Source organism: Chiloscyllium plagiosum, chromosome 21 (assembly GCF_004010195.1).
Source record: "Chiloscyllium plagiosum isolate BGI_BamShark_2017 chromosome 21, ASM401019v2, whole genome shotgun sequence".
NCBI classification, from domain to species: domain Eukaryota; kingdom Metazoa; phylum Chordata; class Chondrichthyes; order Orectolobiformes; family Hemiscylliidae; genus Chiloscyllium; species Chiloscyllium plagiosum.
In genome coordinates this window covers 38,200,256-38,225,045 of record NC_057730.1, presented here as the reverse complement: position 1 = coordinate 38,225,045, position 24,790 = coordinate 38,200,256, and the positions used below count along the sequence as shown (strand labels likewise).

General features: G+C 39.3%; 1 protein-coding gene across 2 annotated transcripts in view; it reads right to left on the bottom strand.

Moving 5' to 3' along the window:
* Positions 1–24,790, bottom strand: part of LOC122560779 (dual specificity mitogen-activated protein kinase kinase 6-like) — a 124,544-nt gene that overhangs the window by 64,884 nt on the left and 34,870 nt on the right. For both annotated transcript variants that reach the window (XM_043711860.1, XM_043711861.1), the window contains exon 2: positions 12–81. In XM_043711860.1, the coding sequence (XP_043567795.1) occupies positions 12–81 (70 nt within the window). The remainder of the gene's footprint in view (positions 1–11; positions 82–24,790) is intronic.

Below are 24,790 nucleotides of genomic sequence, written 5' to 3'. Positions count from 1 at the left end.
GATTTCCTTACGTTGGGCTTGTAACTGGCTGATTGAAGACATCTTCAGAGATCTTTAAGTTAGGTTTTTTCTTCACTTTTCCTGTAAAGCAAACAAAACAAAATATCAGATCAAATTAGTTTAGCTTCCCCCTGAATTTTGTTTTACTTGCAAATTACTTTGTTTATTATATCACAATGCATTAACAAATTTAACCACAATCCACATTACCCTTCTTTGTATCTCATGGCTTTCCTGCAGCCTTGGCCATCCCACGAGTATATCCTTTAATGCTTTGATTGAAACCTATTGGAAAATAACCAGTATAGCTCCAACAGCAGTTTTTGTTGCTTCCTTCACAGAAGCTTGGTTTTCCCTTTGCTTATTTACATGCCATTTCTTGGTGACATCAATTAACACAAGGATTACGTTCTACATGCAAGTAGACAACAAACAGACTTCCAACTACAGCACTTACTTTGGCCTCATGCACAATTCCATTAACAAAACATTTGTCTGCAACTAATGTGTCAATTTCATACTTCATCTCAGAAAATGAAATCTAACACACTGGGCTATCTGCCTACAATACAGACCAATATTGCATTTAAACCCAGTCTGTGCCAAATTAGTAGTTATCAGGCCATGGTAATACTTGAGTGCTACAACTGATCTCTGTGCTGTTGATTAGGAAGCAGGGGAAAGGACTGAAAACACAAGTGGGAAGGAATAATAAATAGCCACTGGATACCAGTCAAGCATGGAAAGTGGAAAAATGTATATGTTTAGGTTTGACTATGATAAAATACAGTCAAACAGCACTGTTGACACTCAGTGCTTACAAACCTAAGGAGACTAACACTTCCAAAAATCTGGGTGCTGTTGTCCTGTGTAACCATGGCCCACAGTAACTTCAGAAGAGATGTGCAAAAGAAATTGTGACCATTTAAAGTGACATCGCTAATTGGAATATAGAAATCTCCAATCTGTGAAAAGGAATATAAACAAAAACTATTAACAGAAATAGAGAAGTGGATTTGGCCAAAACAAAATGTGTCACATTTTATCAGATACCATAAGAAATATGTCCTGTACCATAAAAGGAGTACAGTAGTTCCATCCTCAACTCCAAGTCACTTCAGTGAAATTATCTACTCACTTTTAAAAATGCTAAGTACTTACCTTCCTGTAATATTTGTACAGCCAATTGGAAATTACTCAATAATACAACCGTTTTAGCAGAGTAGAAACACCAAACTATAAGGAAACACTTGCAGTCAACAATACATACAGCGCCCCAAATTATCTCAGCACCAAATGATTTCACAATAATTCCACCACTTCACCACAATCAAAATATTAAAGAGTAGTGTGTATTACACTGATCTACAATATTAAATCATGTTTATTGATAATAACCAATGTTTTTGCTGTAGAAAAATTATTGTTAGATTCTAAACTGGAGTATTCAGGCTAATTAACCACCTTCACTTTAGTTTTCTGTCTCAACAAAGAGAAGGGCGGCTGCATTTCCCAGCCTGCCAATTCCTACTAGAAAGATGAAAGCCTGCATTTCTTTAGTGTTTTTCGTGACCTCAAGATGCTCCACAATGTTTTGTAATATGAAACAAACATAGCAGCCAATGTGAACATCTCAAACTCCCAAAGACACGTGATCACGACTAAATAATTTTCTTGTCAAAGCAATATTGGTTGAGAGATAAATATTGAACTGGACACAGTGAGAAATGAACTGCTCTTCCTTACATTTACAAAATTTGTAGCATAGAATGGGGACAAAAAGAAAAATACTCAATTAAAAACAGAACATGGTACAAGTACAGTGATTTATTTCTTATAGATGTAATGTCAGAAATATCTCCAGTTGTTTGTGTCCCAAATACTGATCTACCTTCTGCCCACTTGTACTAGTTTTTGCTCTATTTAAGATCTAAATAGATCGTTGACATGTCTTTACTTGCCCAAGTTGAATATCCCAAAAATATGGGCATGGCAAGAGGGGTTGCAGTTACAACTGAGGAAGGCAACAAAGTAGAAAAACACTGCAACATTTAACTATACAGCTAATGCCTCTACATATTTTTTTTAAAAAGAAATTAAGACAGCAAGGTGCAGTCAATTACTACAAAAACAGTGGTAATTGACAAGCAATAAAGTCTGGATAATCCATGCGGTTTTCTTTTCATGCAGTACTTTCTGTGTATCCATATAAAGGATATTTTAAAAGTTCTGGTTAAAAATGTTCTTAATCTCATTCACATGACTATTACAGAAAACTTAGAATCACAGAATCCCTACAGCGTGGCAGGAAGCTGGTTGGCCCATCAAGTCTTCACTGACCCTCTGAAGACCATTCTATCCAAACCTTACCATCTACCCTATCCCTGTAACACTACAATTACCATAGCTAATCCACCTAGCCTACACATCCTGAGACACTAAGGACAATTTAGCATGGTCAATATACCTAACCCGCACATCTTTGTACTATGGGAGGAAACTAGAGCACTTGGCAGAAACCCATGCAGACACAGGGAGAACTTGCAAATTCCAAGTAAAAGGTCACCCAAGGCTGTCACCTCGACCTCAGGTCCCTGGCACCGTGAGGTAGCAATACTAGCCACTAAGCCACTATGCCGCCAGTAGTGAGTGGATAAATGAAATGAATCTAGAATGAAAAGTGACGAGAGAAGTAGAGAGAGGACACATACGAGATCTGCAAAAGAAAGCAAATATTAACCTTCTTGTTACACTTGGTAGAATGGTTTTAGGGCTAAGAGGGAAATTACGACAAACTGTGTAGTCTAGACCTGTAATTTTTCCTGGAATATTGGAGATTAAAGGGAAGATCTGCTATTAAGGTAATCTGACAGCGCTGTTGGGCAAGGCAGTTCCAGGATTCTAATGCAGTGTCAATGATGGAATGGTAATAGGTTTCCTATTTGGGTTGTTGCATGCCTTGGATGGGATTTCCAGAAGATGGTGCGTCCATTGCTCTTACTCCCCGCCATAGACACTGTCACGTTTAGGAAATAGAGCTACAATCTTGGCACGTTGCTACAGTGTATATTGTAGACAGACCACATTGCACACATTGTAATGATGGATGGATGGACGGATGAATATTATCGATGATAAATGGGTTGCATTGTCCTAGATTATGTTGGCTTCTTGGGGCTGCATTCACCCAAGCAAGCGAACAGTGCTCTATCAAACTCTGACTTGTACCTCAGTTGCTGAAAAAGCTTTGGAGCAGGAGTCAAAATTACTTCGATTTTGACAGTTCCTGGAGATTATTTTTGAGGCTACATTTCAATTGAATAATTTCTTCATATGGTTTGCAAGAACAAATTGGGCAAAAGGTCTCCATCAGATACTAATGTTAAGCATCTAAACCAGATAATAAAAGGTAATTAAAGGAATTGATGAAGTAAACAGATAGAGACTATTGTCAAGACTAGAGTGGTGCTGGAAAAGTACAGCAGGCCAGGCAGCATCCGAGGAGCAGGAAAGTCAACATTTGGGCATTCCTCCAGCATCTGCAATCCTCACTTCCGTGTTGATAGAGACTATTTCCAAAAGTCAAGATGGAGAGAACAAGCAGCCCAGGCTATTCAAGGCAAGGTCAGAACTCAATTCCACAAACAAAAACAATAGTGGAAAGCTGGAAATCTCTTCTCCAAAAGCTAAAGCTTGGGGCTGACTGAAAGGTCAGCCACTGTTTTGAAATTATGTTTGATAAGGGTATTAATGATTATAGAATCCTAGGCAAACAACAAAACTTTGATTAATTTATGATTAAACAATGTTGGAACAGGCTCAAGGTACTGAACAGCCGAAGACTATTTGTTTGCTTCTGTAACAACCACTTTGTATAATGGGAATTAAAGTTTCCAGCATTTGAACATGACTTGCCCCCTTAGCTAGTTGTTGCACAGTTATGATATAATTGTGATTACATAAAAAGTAAAACATATTCTTCCCCACATTCTCTACAGCAGTACAGCATTACTCAGTGCTTATTATCTGGACTGACGTTGCTTCTTCGCCCCATTCCAAATGAGTCATACTTCAGTCATTGGCACCTGACAGGAAATTTGTGATTATCTTCCAGATAAAATAATAGAAAAAAAATGTTGATACCTACACAAGCAGCATTACAATTATGAAATCCTATCTTACTCAGATAACAGATAGCTCTTTTGGAGAATTTACTACAATATAACACAGAACACTATGTAAATTCAAAAATAAAAATGCTGCTCGTTTTAAATATGTAATTATTTACTGAAACTACTTTACAGTCATTAGATGGAGGATGCACTGGAGACTGGAATATTTTACCAACGTTAACATCAACACAGTTTCAACATCAAGGACTATGCAGGGCTAATTAATGCTCCAAAGTGCCTCAATTAGTCGCATATTGGTAAAGTTACCAGACTTGTAATCCAGAGATCAAAAATGTGTTGCTGGAAAAGTGCTGCAGATCAGGCAGCATCCAAGAAGCAGGAGAATCGACGTTTCCTAAAGAAGGGCTTATGCCCTAAACGTCAATTCTCCTACTCCTTGGATGCTGCCTGACCTGCTACGCTTTTCCAGCAACACATTTTTCAGCTCGGATCTCCAGCATCTGCAGTCTTCACTTTCTCCTCGTAATCCAGAGACCCAGACTAATACTCCAGAATCACAAGTTCAAACTTTACCATAGCAACTGAAGGAATTTAAATAATAAAGTACATTAGTCTCATTAACAAATGATCATTAAATTACTGCACTTGCATTTTAAAAAAAACTAACAATCTGGTTTATTAATATTCTTCAAGGGGAGAAACTTTTATCCGGTCTGGCCGAGATAGGACTCCAAAAGCACTGCTTGATGATTAATTCCTACTGTTATTCACAAAGGCCTCGCATGTCACTCAGTTTCAATCAATTAATAAAAGATAATGTGAAATGGATCAAAAATGGACTAATCACCATGAACCTAGGCATGAAAAGCAAGGGCACATCACATGCAACCAACACTGCATAGTCTTCCTCACTAATGTCCATGGACTTGTGCCAACATTTGAAGAGCTGGCCCAGAGACTAGTCAGGTGGAAGTGGGTACTGCAGACGCTGGATATTAGAATCTCGATTAGAGTGGTGCTGGAAAAGGACAGCAGGTCAGGCAGAATCCAAGGAGTAGGAAATTTGACGAATCATTGAATTTCCTGCTCCCCAGAGACTAGTAAGGCAACTGCCCAAGACAGTAAACACAGGAACAGTCATCACCTACAGGTTCTGCTCCAAACTACTCACATTCTGACTCTGAAATATATCTCTATTCATTCACTGTCCCTGGTGAAATTCCTAATATTTCCTAACCTCACAGTGGATGTACCTACAACATAGGTATAGGGCGGTGCAGTGGCTCAATGGTTAGCATTGCTGCCTCACAGTTCCAGGGTCCCAGGTTTAATTCCAGCCTTGGGCGACTGTGTGTGGAGTTTGCACACTTTTTTTCATCTAAAGATGCACAGGTCAGGTGAATTGGCCATGCTAAAAATTGTCCATAGTTGTTAGGTAAATAAGTCGGGGGGGTGGGTTACTCTTCAGAGGGTCAGTGTGGATTTGTTGGGCCGAAGGGCCTGATTCCACACTGTAGGGAATCTAATCTAATCTAATCATATGGATTGCAGGTGGGTATGGGTGGAGAAACAGGGCCCAGAGATCAGTAGCAACAGTGCATACCATCTGGAAGACGCACTGCAGCAACTTATCTTACCTCCTTCAACAGCTCTTTTCAAATTGGGACCTAGTAAAACAAAGGCAGCTCTGCATGGAAACACCATCCATAAGTTCCCCACCAAAGCCACAAACTATCCTGAATGTTACTATATCATTTCTTCACTCTTAGTGGGTCAAAATGCTGGAAACTTCTAAAACTCAAAGGACTGCAGAGGTTCATGAAAGCACCTTACCATCACCTTCTCCAGGGCATCGTGGATGGGTAATAAATGCTGGCCTAGCCTTAATTTAAAAATGTGGTTAGCTGGGGGCTGAAATGAGTGGAGAGGGTAGTTAAAGAAGTGTCACTTTTCACTTTTAAAATTAAACCTTAACTCAAGCTCATTACTTGGGAGTAAACTGAACACTAGAGATATTACAACAGTTGGGCCTGTACAATAATTAAATATATCCGTACTGGGTTTTAGATGATGACTGGAAATTTTCTCTAGAGCTTTCTTAGGTGTTTTTGTCTAACTGCATAATTTTACGTTTTAAATATCTTGTCTCTCATGTGCTCCCTGCAACCTCTAGTTCAAGACTGCTCTCTTCCATTTTCATTCCTTTCAATTCTAATGGCCTGACTTTTTTCCTCTGCTCTCTTACCTTTTTTCTGCCAACTCTGGCATCTTCATTCTTCATGTTCAAACAACTTTAACTCTAATTCCATATCAGAATCAATTCATTTCTCATTACTTGGAATACCCAGACCCTCCAATATCTCTATTAAGCCCAAATGCTGCGCTCAGTTTTCAAGTATTCCCATCTTCTTAGCCCTGGCAGACAATTCTATTTCTGATTTAGCAATAATAAATGTGGTTTCTTTTGTCAGAGATGTCCTGCATTTGGAGGAGGCTTTACCAATATCTAGTGCAATCTTATTTTTGCTCAGTACAAAATCTGGCATTTCCTTTCATTCCTTTATCTATTACCAACTTCACACCCAATCATTTTTATTCCAAAATATTCCAGCATAATGTCACTAAATTTTGACTCTGGGGTACTGTATTGGAAATCAAGGTCCATGCTTCCCAGAATAAGGAGATATTTGAAAATATTTAATTAAACTATCTAAAGTTCCTAATTTACCTTATTCATGTTTAACAAAAGTAGTGGAGATTTGAGAGGATGGAACCAGTAAAATAGACAAGAGAGCCAGAGGGTGTGGTGTATTTGGATTTTCAGCAAGATTTTTGATAAGAACTCTCTTAAGAGGTTAGTGGGCAAGGTTAAAGCACATGGAGAAGGGTTAATATACTGACACAGATTAAAAATTGGTTGACTAATAGAAAACAGAGTGGCAATGAATGGGTCTTTTAAAGAGAGGCAAGTAGCAACTAGTAGGATACAGGAAGGATCAGTTCTTTGACCCCAACTATTCAGAATATATGTAAATTACCTGGATTAGCAAACCAAATGCAATATCTCCAAGTTTATTGACAGTACAAAACCAGGTGGGATGAAGAACTGTGAGGAAGCTGTAAGGAGACTTCAAGGTGATTTAGACAAGTCGAGTGAGTGGGCAAATGCGTGGCAGACGAAGTACGATGTGGCAACATATTGTACATTTTGGACTGAATAACAAAAAAGGAAGAGAGTTTTATTTATATGTGGATATATTTCAAAATGTGGATGTATAAAGGGATCCAAGTGTCCTTACTAATTAGTGCAAAGGAGCAGCTCACAGCAATCAATTATGAAGGCAATGGTATTGGCCTTCATTCAAAAGCAGGGATGTTTTACTGCAGTTATACAGGGCCTTGGTGAAACTACACCTAGGTATTATGCGCATTTTACCTTACCTAAAAAGGACATACATGCCATTGTGGCAATACAGTGGGGGTTCATTTGGCTAATACAAGAGGTGGCAGGGCTATTGCATACAAGCGATTGTTTTGATTGGGCAAAGTCGGCACGGTGGCGCAGTGGTTAGCACTGCTGCCTCACAGCGCCAGAGACCCGGGTTCAATTCCCGCCTCAGGCGACTGACTGTGTGGAGTTTGCACATTCTCCCCGTGTCTGCGTGGGTTTCCTCCGGGTGCTCCGGTTTCCTCCCACAGTCCAAAGATGTGCATGTCAGGTGAATTGGCCATGCCAAAATGCCCATAGTGTTAGGTAAGGGGTACATGTAGGGGTATAGGTGGGTTGCGCTTCGGCGGGGCGGTGTGGACTTGTTGGGCCGAAGGGCCTGTTTCCACACTGTAATGTAATCTAAAAAAAAATCTAATCTAAAAAATCACTAGAGTTTAGAAGGATGATTGAAGCACAAAATTCTAACAGGGCTGAAAGGATGCAGGAGGATGTTTTGCCGAGTTGAAGAATCTAGAATCAGGAACACAGTCTCAGGTGCACAATTTAGGACTGAAATGAGGAAAACTCTCTTCAAGAGGCCTCCTCCTGGTTTCTATATTTACTTGACTGTCAAACTCAGGTTCAAAGAAAACTCATGAGATTTCTGTACTTAACAAGAAAACAATTGTTTATTACAAACAAATTTTCTTCAACAGATGACAAATAGGAAATGTGAATTACTAACATAACTGTCTCTAATTTAATCTACCCCTTTTTAAATTCTTCCCTTCATAATCAGACATGTGTGATGGATAAGATATTAGGGTGGAATATTATGAGTGGAGAGTGGAAAAAAGTAATCAGGGAAACATTTCAATAACACTCAGTCTGGAACATAGCAGTTGAGTTGCTATATTTTGATTTCTTCTAATTCCTTTTTCACTGTTTGTGTTAACAGCAAAGGGTTGGATTTTCAGAGGAATGGAATATTCATGCTAAACCTGGGAGCCCTTGGGTAGGGGGTGCATTGAATTGAGGGATGGGAAAGTGGAGGAAGGGGACCTTAGGTCAGATGAGGGTCGCAAGTCTGTGGAGTATAGGTATAGGAGTATATTTAATAGTCAAACTTTTCCCAGAGTTACTGTTTTATTTAAATTTCTTCAAACCCCTTTGAATTGTCCTATTTAAACAGAGACTTTTGGACGGCTCTAGCCATAGAAGTATTGCACAGAGGAATCTTCAATTTGCAAGGCTATTTCTTTGGAGTGCACTACAATGGAGATTTCACAGGTCCTAATGTGCACCTCTCAACTAAGCTGGAATAATGACCAATAGACCAGTAGAAATTCCAGGCCAAGAGCGTTTGCACACCAATGTGTTCTTTCATTCACTGGCTGAGAATTTGACCTTTGACTGTCTTTGTAGGCATTTTATTCCTCCATCAACAGGGGATTTACAGATAAATTCTTAGAAGACAACTGTTACTTAAAACTTATGGGCACCTCAATGCAAGAGGGAGAGGGGGACAGAATATTCTTACTTTTGATTTGCAAGCTGAATGCTTCTCTCTTCCCCACATAACCTATGTTCACCTGGTCAGGAGCCAATCAAAAATTTGGTTTTCAAGCAGTTTTCCCCTGCTCTAAAACCCATTAGTTCCATACTGTCGGCTTTTGCTATCACATTATTCCACAGACAAGGAACATTGGAAGTTGTATGCAGTATGCGTCTGTATACATGACTTTTAAAACTGCAGCTGCATCTTTGCAGACTATTTGGTTTAAACCATAAATGAATGAAACAAAACGGTATGTTCTTTCTATCACTTCGTCTCTGTATACAACATTGAAATTAGACCCCAATTTAAGTAGGCAGCTTAATTCACGTGCTCCAAACCCACAAACGAATTCCATTTTAAAATGTGAAAAGAGAATGGGAAGCATACCCTCACATTAAACTGTTTACATGAAATAAACGTGACATGAGATTCCATCCATAGAAAATCCAGGCCCAACCCAGGAATGAATCATACATACAATAGGACTGTCTCATGCAATAATTCTCAGTCAGCCTCACCTCTGGTCAGTTTATGCCATGGCATCAGATTTATCTGCCAAGTTTAGCATCAGCATAAAGCAATTCCTAATTCTCACCAACTTGTGCAATGACTGCTCAAGAAAAAAAAGAAAAAAGTCAACGTTTGATTAAAATAAACTTCATCTGAACATAAGTTTTACAAATCTAAGCACATTGATAGTGAAATTCTAATATCAAAACCAAATATTCTGTCTCTCAAAACACATTTAATAAAACAATTCTCAATCACCAGATGGAAGAAGAACTGCTATGTAAACGAACTATGTAAATGAAAATGGCAAGCCTATTTAATTTGGGTGTATTTATGATTTTCCTGGAAATATCAACTTCCTAAATATCTCGAGGATGTGACAACATAACAAGAGTGATTTGCCACCCACCCACATCCTTCATCTTCCTCTCCTCCTAATGCTTCATATACTAATATCTGTCAATAATATTCAAAATAGGAATAAGCAACAGGAAAGGTACAATACCCTTCTTTTAAATTCTTTCATAAGATATAGGGGTTATTGGCTCGGCCAGCATTTGCTGCTCAGCTCTAACTGCCCTTGAGCAGATAGTGGGGAGGCAGCTCTTGCACTGCTGTACTATAGGTACACCCACAGTGCTATTAGGAGAGAGAGTTCGAGGATTTTGACCCAGTGATAGTCAAAGAACAAAGAACAGCAATATAGCTTCAAGTCATTATGACTTCACTTTTCCCTCAACTCGTCTGGTATACAGAGTTTGTGAAATCTAAATTAGCACCCCCTTCTCAGGGAGCATATCGGGCTGGGAAGAACAAAACAGTCAGAATCACCCCTGTATGACATGTCTTTGTCATTTTCTGCCACCTCCATCAAGAGGCCACAACCAAACATCTTCCCCTCCAATTCCTTGTCTGCATTAGGCAGACCATTATCTCTGCAGCACTTTGGTTCATTCCTCCATTCCTAATACCTCCTCACTACAGCACCAACTCATGCAACCACACAAGATGTAACACTCGCACTTTGGAAAGTCAAGAATGAGGAGGTCAAAGTCCCAAAATACCTTCCAGGTGAAGTAGTGATTTACTTACACTTCTTTCAATCTAGTCTAACATATTTGTGGTCTCTTCTAAACTGGCAGGACCAAAACAGACTGTGTGACCACTTTGTTGAACACCCCTACTGCAAGAATCACCTGACTTTCCAGTTGCTTGCCATTTTAATACACCATCGAGTCATAAACATGTACAGCATGGAAAAACACCTTTCGATCCAACTTGTTCATGCTGACCTGATATCCAATAGAAATCTAGCCCAATTGCCAGCATTTGGCCCATATCCCTCTAAACCCTTCCTATTCAAATACCGATCCAAATGCCTTTTAAAATGTCGTAATTTTATCAGCGTCCACCACTTCCTCTGACAGCTCATTCCATTCCAGCATCTGTGTGAAAACATTGCCTCTCAGATCCCTTTTGCATCTTTTCCCCCCTCACCTTAAACCTGCGCCCCCTAGTTCTTGACTCTCCCACCCCCAGGAAAAGAACATGGTTATTTATCCTATCCATGCCTCTCATGATTTCATAAACCTCAGTACGGTCACCCTTCAGCCACAAACGTTCCAGGGAAAAACAGTTCCAGCCTATTTAGCCTCTCACTATAGCTCAAATCCTCCAAACCCTGGCAACATCCTTTTAAGTACTTTCGGAATCCTTTCAAGTTACACAAAATCCTTCCATTAGGAGGGAGATCGGAATTGCACATAATATTCCAAAAGTGGCCTAACCAATGTTCTTTACAGCATGACCTCCAAACTGCTCTGACCAATAAAGGATAGAATACCAAACACCTTCTTCACCATCCTATCTACCTGCCACTCCACTTCCAAAGCAACTACGAACCTGCACTCCAAGATCTCTTTGTTCAGCAATCTATTGTGTGTATAAGTCCTGCCCTGATTTGCCTTTCCAAAATACAGCACCTCACATTTATCGAAATTAAATTCCACCTGCCACCCCTCGGCCCATTGGCCCATCTGATCAAGATCCAGTTGTAATCGGAGGTAACCTTCTTGGCTGTCCACTACACCTCCAATTCTGGTATTATCTGCAAACTTACTATTTTCACATCCAAATCATTTATAGACATGTCAAAGAGCAGTGGAGCCAGCACCAATCCTTATGGCACTTCACTGGTCACAGGTCTCCACTCTGAAAAGAACCCTCCACCATCACCCTCAGTTCCGTATCGAAAGGGGTACTTCTCCCTATATTCCATGTGATCTAACCTTGCTAACCAATCTACCATGAGAAACCTTGGCGAGCGCCTTACTGAAGTCCATATAGATTACAGTCGAAAAGTGTGCTGTCAGAGAAGTACAGCAAGGCAGGCAGCATTGAGGAACAGGAAAGTTGACATTTCAGGCATAAGCCCTTCATCAGTGTCCACAGTGATCACATCCATCGCTCCGACCCCACCAATCCTCTTCGTTACTTCTTCAAAAATCTCAATCAAATTAATGACCTCCCACGCATAAAGCTATGTTGACTATCGCTAATCAGTTCTTGCCTATCCAAATTCATGTAAATCCTGTCCCTCAGGATTCCCTCCAATAACCTGCCCAGCACTGATGTCTACGGTTCCCTGGCTTTTCCTTACCACTTTTCTTAAATAGCAGCATCACGACAGCCAACCTCCAGTCTTCCAGGACCGCAAATGTGACTGTCAATGATCCAAATATCTCAGCAAGGGGTAGCTTCCCACAGTGTTTTAGGGTACAACAGATCAGATCCGAGGGATTATCCGCCTTCACACTTTTTAAAGCATCCAGCACCTCCTGTGCAATATGGACATTTTAAGATATAACCATCTATTTCCTCACATTCTATATCTTCCATGTCAGTCTCCACAGTAAACACTGATGCAAAATATTTGTAGTATCTCCCCCATCTACTGCGATTCCACACATAGGCTGCCTTGCTGATCTTTTGAGAGGTCCTATTCTCTCCTTAATTACTCATTTGTCCTTAACGTATTTATAGAATCCCTCTGGATTCTCCTTAATCCTATTTGCCAAAGATATCTCAAACCCCCTTTTTGCCCTGATTTCCCTCTTAAATATACTCCTATTACCTTTATACTCTAAGGATTCACCCGATCTCGGCTGTCTATACCTGACCTATGCTTCCTTCTTACTCATGACCAAAGCCTCAACTTCTCTTGTCATCCAGCAGTCCCTACACCTACCAGCTTTGCCTTTCATCCTAATAGGAATATACTGTCTCTGGACTCTCGTTATTTCATTTTAGAAGGCTTCCCATTTTCTAGTCATCCCTTTACAATGAATTATGCATTCAATCACCTTTGAAAGTTCTTGCCCAATATAATCAAGATTGACCATCCTCCAATCTAGAACTTCAACTTTTAGATACAGACTATCCTTTTCCATCACTATTTTAAAATGGATAGCATTATGGTTGCTAGCTCCAAAGTGCTACCCCACTGATACCTCTGTCATTTGCCCTGTCCTATTTCGCAAGAGTAGGTCAACATTTGTACTTTCTCCAGTAGGTACATTCACATATTGAACCAGGAATTCTTTTTGTAGATACAAATTCCTCTCCATCTATACCCTTAACACTATGGCAGTCCTAGTCTAGGTTTGGAAAATTAAAATATCCCCCACCCCCGCCCCATTATTCTTACAGATAACAGAGGTCTCCTTACAAATTTGTTTCTCAATTACTTTGCTCTCATGCTAACATTTCTGACCTAGGCCTAGATGTAGAGGTTCCAATGCTAGCTGGAGGGATAATACCTCATTGCCTGCTTAGGCACTTTACAGCCTTCAGGACTGAACATGGAATTTCGTAGCTTCAGATAATTAACTGTCCTTCATTTTGATTACACCTCCATTGTTTTGTTTGCATGGGAGAGTTAACCTATTTTCCATTATTCACACCTATCATTAACAACTACTCTGAATCTATGTTGCACAGTTGGTTAAGAAAAAGAAGGAAGCATATGTCAGGTATAGACAGGATAGATCGAGTGAATCCCTAGAAGAGTAAAGGAAGTAGGAGTATACTTAAGAGAGAAATCAGGAGGGCGAAAAGGGGACATGAGATAGCTTTGGCAAATAGAATTAAGGAGAATCCAAAGGGTTTTTACAAATATATTGAGGACAAAAGAGTAACGAGGGAGAGAATAGGGTCCCTCAAAGGTCAGCAAGGCGGCCTTTGTGTGGAGCCACAGAAAATGGGGGAGATACTAAATGAATATTTTGTATCAGTATCTACTGTTGAAAAGGATATTGAAGATATAGATTGTAGGGAAATAGATGGTGACATCTTGCAAAATGTCCAGATTACAGAGGAGGAAGTGCTGGATGTCTTGAAACTGTTAACAGTGGATAAATCCCTAGGACCTAATCAGGTGTACCTGAGAACTCTGTGGGAAGCGAGAGAAGTGATTGTTGGGCCTCGTGCTGAGATATTTGTATCATCGGTAGTCACAGGTGAGGTGCCTGAAGACTGGAGGTTGGCAAACATGGTGCCACNTGTGCATGGGAAATCATGTCTCACAAACTTGATTGAGTTTTTTGAAGAAGTAACAAAGAAGATTGATGAGGGCAGAGCAGTAGATGTGATTTATATGGACTTCAGTAAGGCGTTTGACAAGGTTCCCAAGGAATACAAGGAGAACTAGTCATTTGGATACAGAACTGGCTCAAAAAAGGTAGTAGACAGAGGATGGTGGTGGAGGGTTGTTTTTCAGACTGGAGGCCTGAGACCAGTGGAGTGCCACAAGGATTGGAAATGGGTCCTCTACCTTTTGTCATTTACATAAATGATTTGGATGCGAGCATAAGAGGTACAGTTAGTAAGTTTGCAGATGACACCAAAATTGGAGGTGTAGTGGACAGCGAAGTGGGTTACCTCAGATTACAACAGAATCTTGACCAGACGGGTCAATGGGCTGAGAAGTGGCAGATGGAATTTAATTTAGACCTGCTGAGTTTCTCCAGCATTTTCTCTTTTTATTTCAGATCACCAACATCCACAGAACTTTGCTTTTACTTGAATAGTAGTTTTATATTGCTCTAGCATAGACACAGGCCAAAAGAAGTCCTCCCTTGCTTAAGCATCTACAGCTTAGAGTTGTACTTTCAGCCTCAGAATTTTACTTCCATCTCATCTCCGAACCTTGGGATTCAGTTTCACTTCACTTATATCTTTAAGAAATTTTACTTTTAGTCTTAGTCTCATTGATTTGGTTCCTAAATTTTTGTTACGTTTTGCAGTGATTTTAGTCAAAACTTTTTCCTAAATGAACTTTCTCACAAGTTTCTTTTGGAATAGACAATTTGGAAATAATAAACTGGGGCCTGAATATCAAAGCAACAAGTTGCCCAAAATCCCTACCTATTCAGATTCTTTCCCCTCTTCAAGGCTGAGGGGCTCATCATTTTTGGTCTTTCATCATTCTGTGCTATAAACACATGTCCTGCCTTTGTGGGATTTTGCTTTTTTACCTCCAAATTCCCCCATTTTCTTGTCAGTTATCTTATCTTCATCTGGGTATTTCCCATGCTTTTCAACTGTTTTAGCCAGCTGCACAAATCTTTTCTTCTAATGATTTTCATTATGACTTCGATGATCTGTGCATTATCTAACAGCTTCCTGCTTTTCTGTTGTGCAGTTTTCAGACTACTCAACTCAGTTACTTCCTCTGATTGAAGGAAGTAAAGTTTATTTCTCCATTCCCCCCTCTCATTCAACTCAAGGCAGCTCATGTTTCAGTTTGGACAAAAGCAATCAACGTCAAGTCTCTTTACAAATGCCAACATGTATACACAAACATTTCCTATTTCAGCAGTCTTTTTTTAAAAAGGACACATCTTTAACATATTTTGACATTTATTGTGGAGAGTGATGCAGAAATTATATTTATTTAATTCAGCATCAATTTGTTCCAAAATCTAAACCTATGGTTCCATTTAAATTACTCCAACCAGAGCCAAAAACAGCAACATCAATCCCCGGGCTGTGGCATTAATTCAATAAATATTCAAAATTGTCTAGATCGAGGAGAACTCCTGGAAAGAAGGCGGCAGTGGCTAACAGGTAGAAAGCAACACATGCTTGTTACAAAGGTTATGTTTGGGTGGAGATGGACAGATGGGTATATCACACTGCTTGAAATACACAGGAGCACCAGATACATTCATCCCTAAAATCCTCAAAACACTTGGGAAAATTCAATCATGGAGGCTTCAATCGAAGAAAACCACACCCTTAAATTAGAATGAACTAGATTCTGAGAAGCTGCTCCACATCAACAGACATGTTACTACACACTTCTGGAGCAGGTATGACTTGAGCTTGATACTACCACTGCAAGACAAGAGCTCAAATGCAGTATACTGCGTATTTATTTTAAATCAACTTGTTTGGACATGTTGTGACAGACACGTGGGATGGGGTGGGTCTTCAATCCGGGTCTCCTGGCTCACAGGTAGGGACACTACCACTATACCACAAGATCTCTTGCCACTAACAGCAAAAATAGTTTCTAATCTATTTGTTCAGATATGTAATAGCACAGCTCTGAAATAGGAGGGATTTGACCCCAGATCTTCACAAAAAGGCCTACCGCCAACAATAAAATATTTTCTAATCAATCTATTGATGGCACTATGCACTTCTGGAACAGGTAGAACTTGACCCTGGGCTCAAAAAGGTGTACCACCAACAAAAAAAATGGTGGAACAAGAATAGCGTGGATCTTGCAATGCTCCTGAGTTGCAGGCCATAATTTCTAAAACACAGATCATAAAATTATGTGTTCATAACAAAATAAAATAAGAATATTTTTCATTAGTAACGAAATTCAGAAGTTCCCAAGTCTTGGCATAGGATCAAAATTGCAAAATGTGCATAAATTAGTAAACAAAAACCAAAGTAAGCATGAAATGCAGTGTTTTTAAACAGATATCCTATACAGGAGAAATAAATCATTTGATCATATCAGTTTACAAATTCATAACTTCCATTTTCTGTAGGACATTAATAAGGTAGAAGTACAGATGACCACAAATCAAAGGAATCACTCCAATAATTGCACATTCAGGAAATGACAATGCAACAGCTGGGAGTCATTTTATTTCTTTGGTCCAGAATTTTTGCGACGGCCGTGACTGCAGCATATTCAAAGGGTGAGCAACTACAAAAACAGCTGGTATAGTACTAAGCAACACTGGTGCAAGAAATGTAGGGTCAATTCCTCTTCAGTGCTGCATCAGCTTGCTGTCATGAAGGCTGCAGTTGTAGGAAGTGAGGAGGCCACAACTAGCCTCAGCACCCCTTCTGTAAGGAAGAAAACTCAGCTGCTGTGACTTGCTAGAAAATACTGAGTCAACTGTGGTTCAGTGGCGGCACACACACCTCTGAGTCAGAAGGTTGTGTACAAAAAATTCAATCCTACAACCTTATGCCATCTTCCTGGCTGAAACTTTAGTGCAGTACTAAGCAAGCACTGAACTATCCTTGGTACCATGTTTCAATCGGTATGATAGATCCTTGGGTTTAGCTGCCCACGTTAGATGGATACAAAGGCACTAATTTGAAAGAAAACAGGGGAGCTCTCCACAGTGTAGTGAACCATTTTTAAAAATCGAGCAATTGATATCTCTAGAACAGATTATATGGTCATTATTATATTGTCATTTATAGAACTTGGCTATGCACAAACTTCTATACTACAACAGTGACTCTACTTCAAATTACCTCACAGGCTCTGGGATATCCCAAGAATGTGAAAGGTACTGTATAAAAGAATTCCTTTGATTTAAAAAATTAATAACAAACAAATCTATTCAGACATGTTAATATGGTACATTTCTAGGGCAGGTAGGACTGTGACTCAGTGGCAGCACATACACCTCCGAGACAAATGTCAGAGACAGGTTGGACTTTAACCAGGATTTTCTGGCCCAGAGTGAGGGACACCGTCACTCATCACAAAGCCTATTTTAAATTGTTATAAGTGTGCACGCAAATGCAAGTTGAGTTGATTATGACATTCCCCACAACTGAAATACCTACTCAGTGTCAAAGGTTCACAATTGAAGACAGCTCACTTCAGTGAGACTTGCACAAAACAGGGGTCACAGCAGAATCTATTCAATAGATGCTCAGTGTGGAAGAGTCCTATCAGCTGAACTATTGAGAAAAGCTTCAAGTGTATTATTGAATATATATTTATATTTTATCTATTATGAATTTTTTAGCAAACATATACATGCTGAATAGGATATGCAAATCAAACATCCAAAGCTCTTAAATGAGCAATATGTTCATTATATATTCTGCATCGCTTACATTGATGCTGAATAGTTGAAACGTCAGTGTGGACTTGTTGGACCGAAGGGCCTGTTTCCACACTGTAGGAAATCTAATCTAATCTAAAACAAAGTAATTAGACAGATCAAACAGCTAGCAGCAAAATTTGGGTAGTAATTCAAATATTACAATTCATACACAGTTTATAACAATAGAAGTATTCTGACTCGCAGCTCAGACCACTATAAATGTATTTATTGCATGCAATACATTATACAGATATTCTCTGAATATCATAACATTTTCTACAGAACTGGCTAACTTAATGATTAGATGTTAACCACTTTTTTTAAAAACAAATTGCATCTTCACTCTACTCTCCTCCTGTCACCTATGGGTTACTGTGGTCTTCCTGTGGCCAAGAAACAGATAATTGATTCCAACTTCTTGTGCTGAAGCATGGAATAAGTGTTCCATGGGGCAGGAATTCAGGTCATAGCACACAATTTATTTCCTGGTTCCAATTCCAAATACACAGTCAGTTGTTTTTATTTACACCGCAACCTGGAGCTTACTTGGAGTAATCATCTGGTCAGAAAGAACATACATTCCCTTCAACAGAACATCTTATTTGAAGAAACTGCCTCATGTGGAGATAAGTTTCCACAAATGTCAGGAACTCTCATAACTTACCAACAAAATCTTGATGTAAGTCCACAAATGGGAGTTGCTAGGATGGTAAAACAACAGGAGCTTCACAGAACCACCAACCAAAGTTAACACATCAGAAAGTATTCGAAGAAAGATTGATCAAAGCCCTTGCTTTTAAAAAGAACATTTTCAAAAAAAAAGGGGGAGAGAAGGGGGGAGATATTTATGCAAAGAAAGTTTGATAGAGTTTGGTCTATACAGCCGAAGATATGATCATCACTGGTGAAATGATGAGGTGAAAACTGATGATGCACAAAAGACCACAGATGAAGGAGCATGATGTTGTCAGAGGGTGCAACACTGCAGATGGTCACAGAGATAAGAAAGATGAGGCCATTAAAAGGAGTCGAGAATGTTTTTGAAAACAAAAACTGTGGTTTTGCTGGACCAGGATCCAGTGTATTTCAGTGGATGCAGAGGGTGATAGATGAACTGGTGAACAGGACATTTCTATGACTTGGTGCAAGTTACAATGCAGGCAGCTGAGTGTTACAGTCAGAGAGAGACAGCAAAGAAACAGACCCTTCAGTTCAACTCATCCATGCCAACCAGATACCCTAAACTGATCTAGTCTTATTTGTCAGCATTTGGCCCATATCTCTCTCTAAACCCTTCCTATTCATGTACCCATCCAAATGTCATAATTGCACCAGTTTCCACTAGCTCCTCTGGCAGACTGCTCCATACACATACCACCTTCTGCATTGAAAAATTGCCCTTCAGACGCCTTTTAAATCTTTCCCCTCTCACCTTTAACATATGTATTTTAGATTTGGACTACCTTATGCTGGGGAAAAGACCTTGACGATACACACTAACCATGACCCTCATGATTTTATAAACCTCTATAAAAGGTCACTCTTCAGCTTTCAATGCTCAGAGAAAAAAAGCCCCAGCCTATTCACCCTCTCCTTATAGCTCAAACTTGCCAATTCCAGCAACATCTTTGTAAATGTTTTCTGAAAACTTTCAAGTTTAACAACATATTTCCTATAAGCAAGGAGACTAGAATTGAACACAGTATTCTAAAAGTGGCCTCACCAATGTCCTTTACAGCTGCAACATGACCTCCCAACTCCCATATTCAATGCACTAATAAAGGTAAGGATTGCAAATGCCATCTTCACCACCCTGTTTTCTTGAGAGTCCACTTTAAAGAAACTACGTACCTGCACTCCTCGGTCACGAGCTCAACTTTTAAAAAGGGTGCAAGGTGGAAGGCTGGCCAAAGTGTGAAGAATGTATTTTAGAGTGATAAAAGGTGTAATACACACTTGCCCTTTAACTGGCATCAATACGCAGACACTTTCAGGCTGGGAGATAATCTTCAATTGAGATAGAGTGCAGGAATTAAAAGAGTAATTATATCCTTCTTCAATGTAGAACACTGAAGCCCTAACACCTCCATGGCTCAGAAGGGGCGGCACGGTGGCACAGTGGTTAGCACTGCTGCCTCGCAGCGCCAGAGACCCGGGTTCATATCCCGCCTCAGGCGACTGACTGTGTGGAGTTTGCATGTTCTCCCCGTGTCTGCGTGGGTTTCCTCCGGGTGCTCCGGTTTCCTCCCACACTCCAAAGATGTGCAAGTCAGGTGAATTGGCCATGCTAAATTGCCCGTAGTGTTAGGTAAAGGGGTAAATGTAGGGGTATGGGTGGGTTACGCTTCGGCGGGTCGGTGTGGACTTGTTGGGCCGAAGGGCCTGTTTCCACACTGTAAGTAATCTAATCTAATCTAAGTCCAGAGAACAAATAACTGAAATGTTCATGATTAAATAGTTCAGCAAAAATGTAACAGCATTACAACACAGAAGCCAATTAACCTACTGCAACCATATTGACTCTGATGAACAATTCACAACTGCTACCTCCCTATCCTCTATTCACACTCTTCCTGAAATATTTAGATTGCCAGTAGACACAGAGAGCTTTTATCCACCAAGCCAAAGGAGCTAGTCAATACTCTTCAACTGCTGCTGCACAGTAATGTCCAGTTCTTATCAACAAAATTGAAAGTTCTACTTTCTCATTATTTATGGCAATAGGATAAAATCACATTTCCTGTTTTGTCTCAGAAAAAAGACACACTTTCAACAGATTGCTAGTTTTATTTCATAAGCTCATTGTGGGTTCTATAATGACCAAGAACAATGCAATACATTTGAGGGTCTCATTCACAAATCAACATTCATTTTCTTATACAAAGTCTTCCTCAATCACCAGAACAATTTATCATAGGATGATCAAATACCAGCCCTGACCCTTCCCTGTAGCCCAGCAATTATCCAAATTTCTTCTGAAAACCACAATTTAAAAAAAAGTGTCTCCGCCACAATCTCAGTGCATTCCAGATCCAAACCACACAATGTGTAAAAATATTTTTATATTATGAAAACAAATCTTATTAATTTATTTCCAAATCACATCAGTAAATATCTGGGGTAGAGTTCAGGACTTCTACTCAGTTTCCATTTTCGTGCTTATTCAAGTTTGGCCCTTGTGGTTGAAGATACCATCTGATCTGCCTGACTAAAGACCTGTATGTAGCTCATTCCTGCAGGTGCTGCTAACTTGACATGCTTTTTGACATAACAACTCAAAAGCTCCATTGGGACCTAAACACTACATTCATACTCTCAACAGTTATACAGAAGCTCCCGAATAACAGTTCAAATTTAAATTACTTAGCTGTGTTTCTTACTTTTCTGTCTTTCCCTTTTGTGGGTATATGTTTGCTCCTAAAGAGTGAAGCAGGTAACCTGCATGCTCAAATCAAAAAGTTGAATGGGTAAGAATTGTTGCCCTGAACATAGGAATACTTCCTACAAATATTCACCCTGCTACTTATAGCATTACATGCTGCTTTACAGATATATTATCCATAACGCTGCAAACATTTCTCTCAGCCTGACAGAGTTCACTATGCAAATGGACCATGCAATTGTAGTACCCCAGATCTACTGGCAAAAACAAAACTCTGTAACATTCAGCAAAGATCATTCAAGACTGACACTGTTTCCATTTTTAAAATGATGTTACTAGTCATCTAAACAAAGTTCACTCCTGCAAAGGAGGCTTATGGGAAAAGGTGCCTTCAAGATCGATAGCTGATCATCACCCCCGAATCCCTTTGTCCCAAAGTAAAAGCAAAATCATTCAACAATGCCAACCTGTTTACCAACCTACCACACTACTCCTAAGATCCACAATTTTCTTTAATAATATAAACATGAGCTTCTGTCGGCCTTTCATTGTCCAATCAAAAGAAAAGCAAAATTAAATTTGTGGTATTAAATGACATTAAAACAAATCATATATTCCAAAGAATTTTACGTGGCAGCATTTTAAATTTTATAAAGTTGAATAAAGTGGATAATTTTGCAAAGAAGTATTTTCAGCATATTCCACAGCCAGAGAGACTGCCACTTAGAACTGTTATTGGCAAAAGTTGTTTACTAAATACATAAACAAATCCTATCATTATGTAAAATTATCCCTTTATCATTATGCTCTTTCAAGGTTAAGTAAACTCTTCAAGTTGGATTTACCTATTGAAGTGCATTTGCTTTGTTAAGCTAATTTTAAAACAAAACTGGCCCTGAATCAACAGAAAGCAGAAATCATTTGATAAATGAAAACATAAAGGCTGCATTTTCTTCTCAACTACTTTCATTTTAATGTTATAAATTATATAGTTCCCCAATAATTGTTCATAACAAAACACTTATTATTCCAATATGCTACACCAAACTATTGCATTTCAGCACATTTTTATTTCATGGCAAAACATGTCTGAATTCACTGCCTCAAATTGCTTCCACAATCAACTGTTACAATCAATGTTTCTCAGTAATATGCAGATTGTCAAATTCAGAAGAGCAAAATCATTGATGTCTTTGCTGGTTGCTTTTCAAATTCACGATGACGTGAAAAAATTGCACATTCATTTGTTTATATCAAAAATCTCAGTGAATTAAACTGTTGGCATGGTGATTCGAAGTCACATAAGATCATATACCTGAAGGTAAGTTCAGAGTTGTAAGCAGAGAGATGGGAAATACTTGGGTCTAGAACAGAATTTTTCATTACATGAATATATTCAAAAGACACTTGGCTAATCACATCAACGGCCTAGACACAGGCAAGGGATTTCCAAATACCTTCACTTCTATTTCAAATAAATGAATCAAACACGTGCTAAAATCTAAGCTGCAGCAACATCTGTACTGGGTAACAAAGCACAGTACAGTGTACAACTGCTACAAGGTTACAGTAATACCAAATTGATTTAAAAATTAAGCTGCATTATCGTGACAACACAACTGCAACTATCTAAACAGCGGCACAGTCAATTCCATGGAAATTAAATATAGCAAAAGAAAACCTCTCCCACACATCTATCCCACATAAATGTCAAGATTTTCCTGACATGAGCAAATGGCCATTAATGATCACCACCATCCTGGTTCACCCACACTGACCCCAACGACAAGAAAGCATAATAATGTCTCTACTTCCTCAGGAGGCTAAAGAAATCCAGGACGTCCAGAATGATTCTTGTCAAATTTTTACAGATGCACCATAGAAAGCATCTTTTCTGGATGAATCAGAGTGTGGTATGGCAACTGCTCTTCTCAAGACCGCAAGAAACTGCTGAGAGCCGTGAACACAGCTCAATCCATCACACAAACCAGCCTCCTATCCATTGACTCGTCTGTGTCTCAGGAAAGCAACCAACATAATCAAAGACTTCTTCCAGCCCAATTATACTCTCTTATATCTTCTGCCCGATGGAAGAGAGTGAAAAGTTTGGAATATACGTAAAAATAGATTCAAGAACAGCTTCATCCCCATTGTTATCAGACTTTTGATTGGACCTCTCAAATGTTAATGTTGATCTCTCTCTCTCTCTCTCTCTCTGCACCTTCACAGTGACTGTAATGCTGTTTATTACACTATTTTCTGTACCATACAAATTGCTACACTGATAGAATCGTAAAATCCCTACAGCATGGAAGCAGGCCATTTGACACTGAACCTACAAACATAACTCAAAACAAAGAGGGCTACTTATCTATCTTGGTTGGTTCATTGCTCTGCTTTGCAAGGATAAACTTTAAAAATGATTTTTAGTCAGAAAGAAAACTAGCAAAGCAGACGGGTTTAGAGAAGTCCCAGCGAACAGAGCTAAGACAGCTGTGCAAATATTACAAATTGTAATATGACTGTTCGTGCAAGGAAAATCGTCATTTTAATATTTTTGATGTCTTAATATTTATGGGAACAGCTTCGTGGATAATACAAGGCCAGAGCAACAGAGGCCATGTTCCAAAAATACAGGGAGTGATCCACAATCAACAGAAGTGAGACTATCCTTATAGGACTAAAACTTATACATTTAGTTTTGGGATGAGGGGTAAAGAATAGATAGTGACATGTGCATGGAAAATTATATGACGCCACAATGCTTTTCATTTAATTATAAAGCACTGCCCATGCAAATCTGACATAAAACAAATGTTCTAAAATAAAATCAGCCTACTATTTAGTTTAATTACTGAGCATAGCAATACATAGCTTGTGTTTGTTTACATATAGAATCATCTGTTAACCACAGAAGCATGACAAAGACTAGAAGCCCAAGTTTCATAGCATGCCATAATTCAAGATCAGAACTAGCTTCAAAGTTCTTAAGGATAATCAATCCCCAACCTTCCAAGTTGGGACTTCGGTGGATACTTCCTGATACTGTGTGAGATCTCATATCATATGATCTAGAAAACAGTAGTATCAAGCCAGTTACACAAAGGACAGAAGTCTAAAAACAAAACTATACTGACATTAGTTATGAAAAGAAGAGAGGATTCAAGTATTGGTCACACCTGTATTAGGAGAAAGTGAGGTCTGCAGATGCTGGAGATCAGAGCTGAAAATGTGTTGCTGGAAAAGCGCAGCAGGTCAGACAGCATCCAGGGAACAGGAGAATCAATGTTTCAGGCATAAGCCCTTCTTCAGGAATGAGGAAAGTTTGTCCAGCAGGCTAAGATAAAAGGTAGGGAGGAGGGACTTGGGGGAGGGGCGTCGGAAATGTGATAGGTAGAAAGAGGT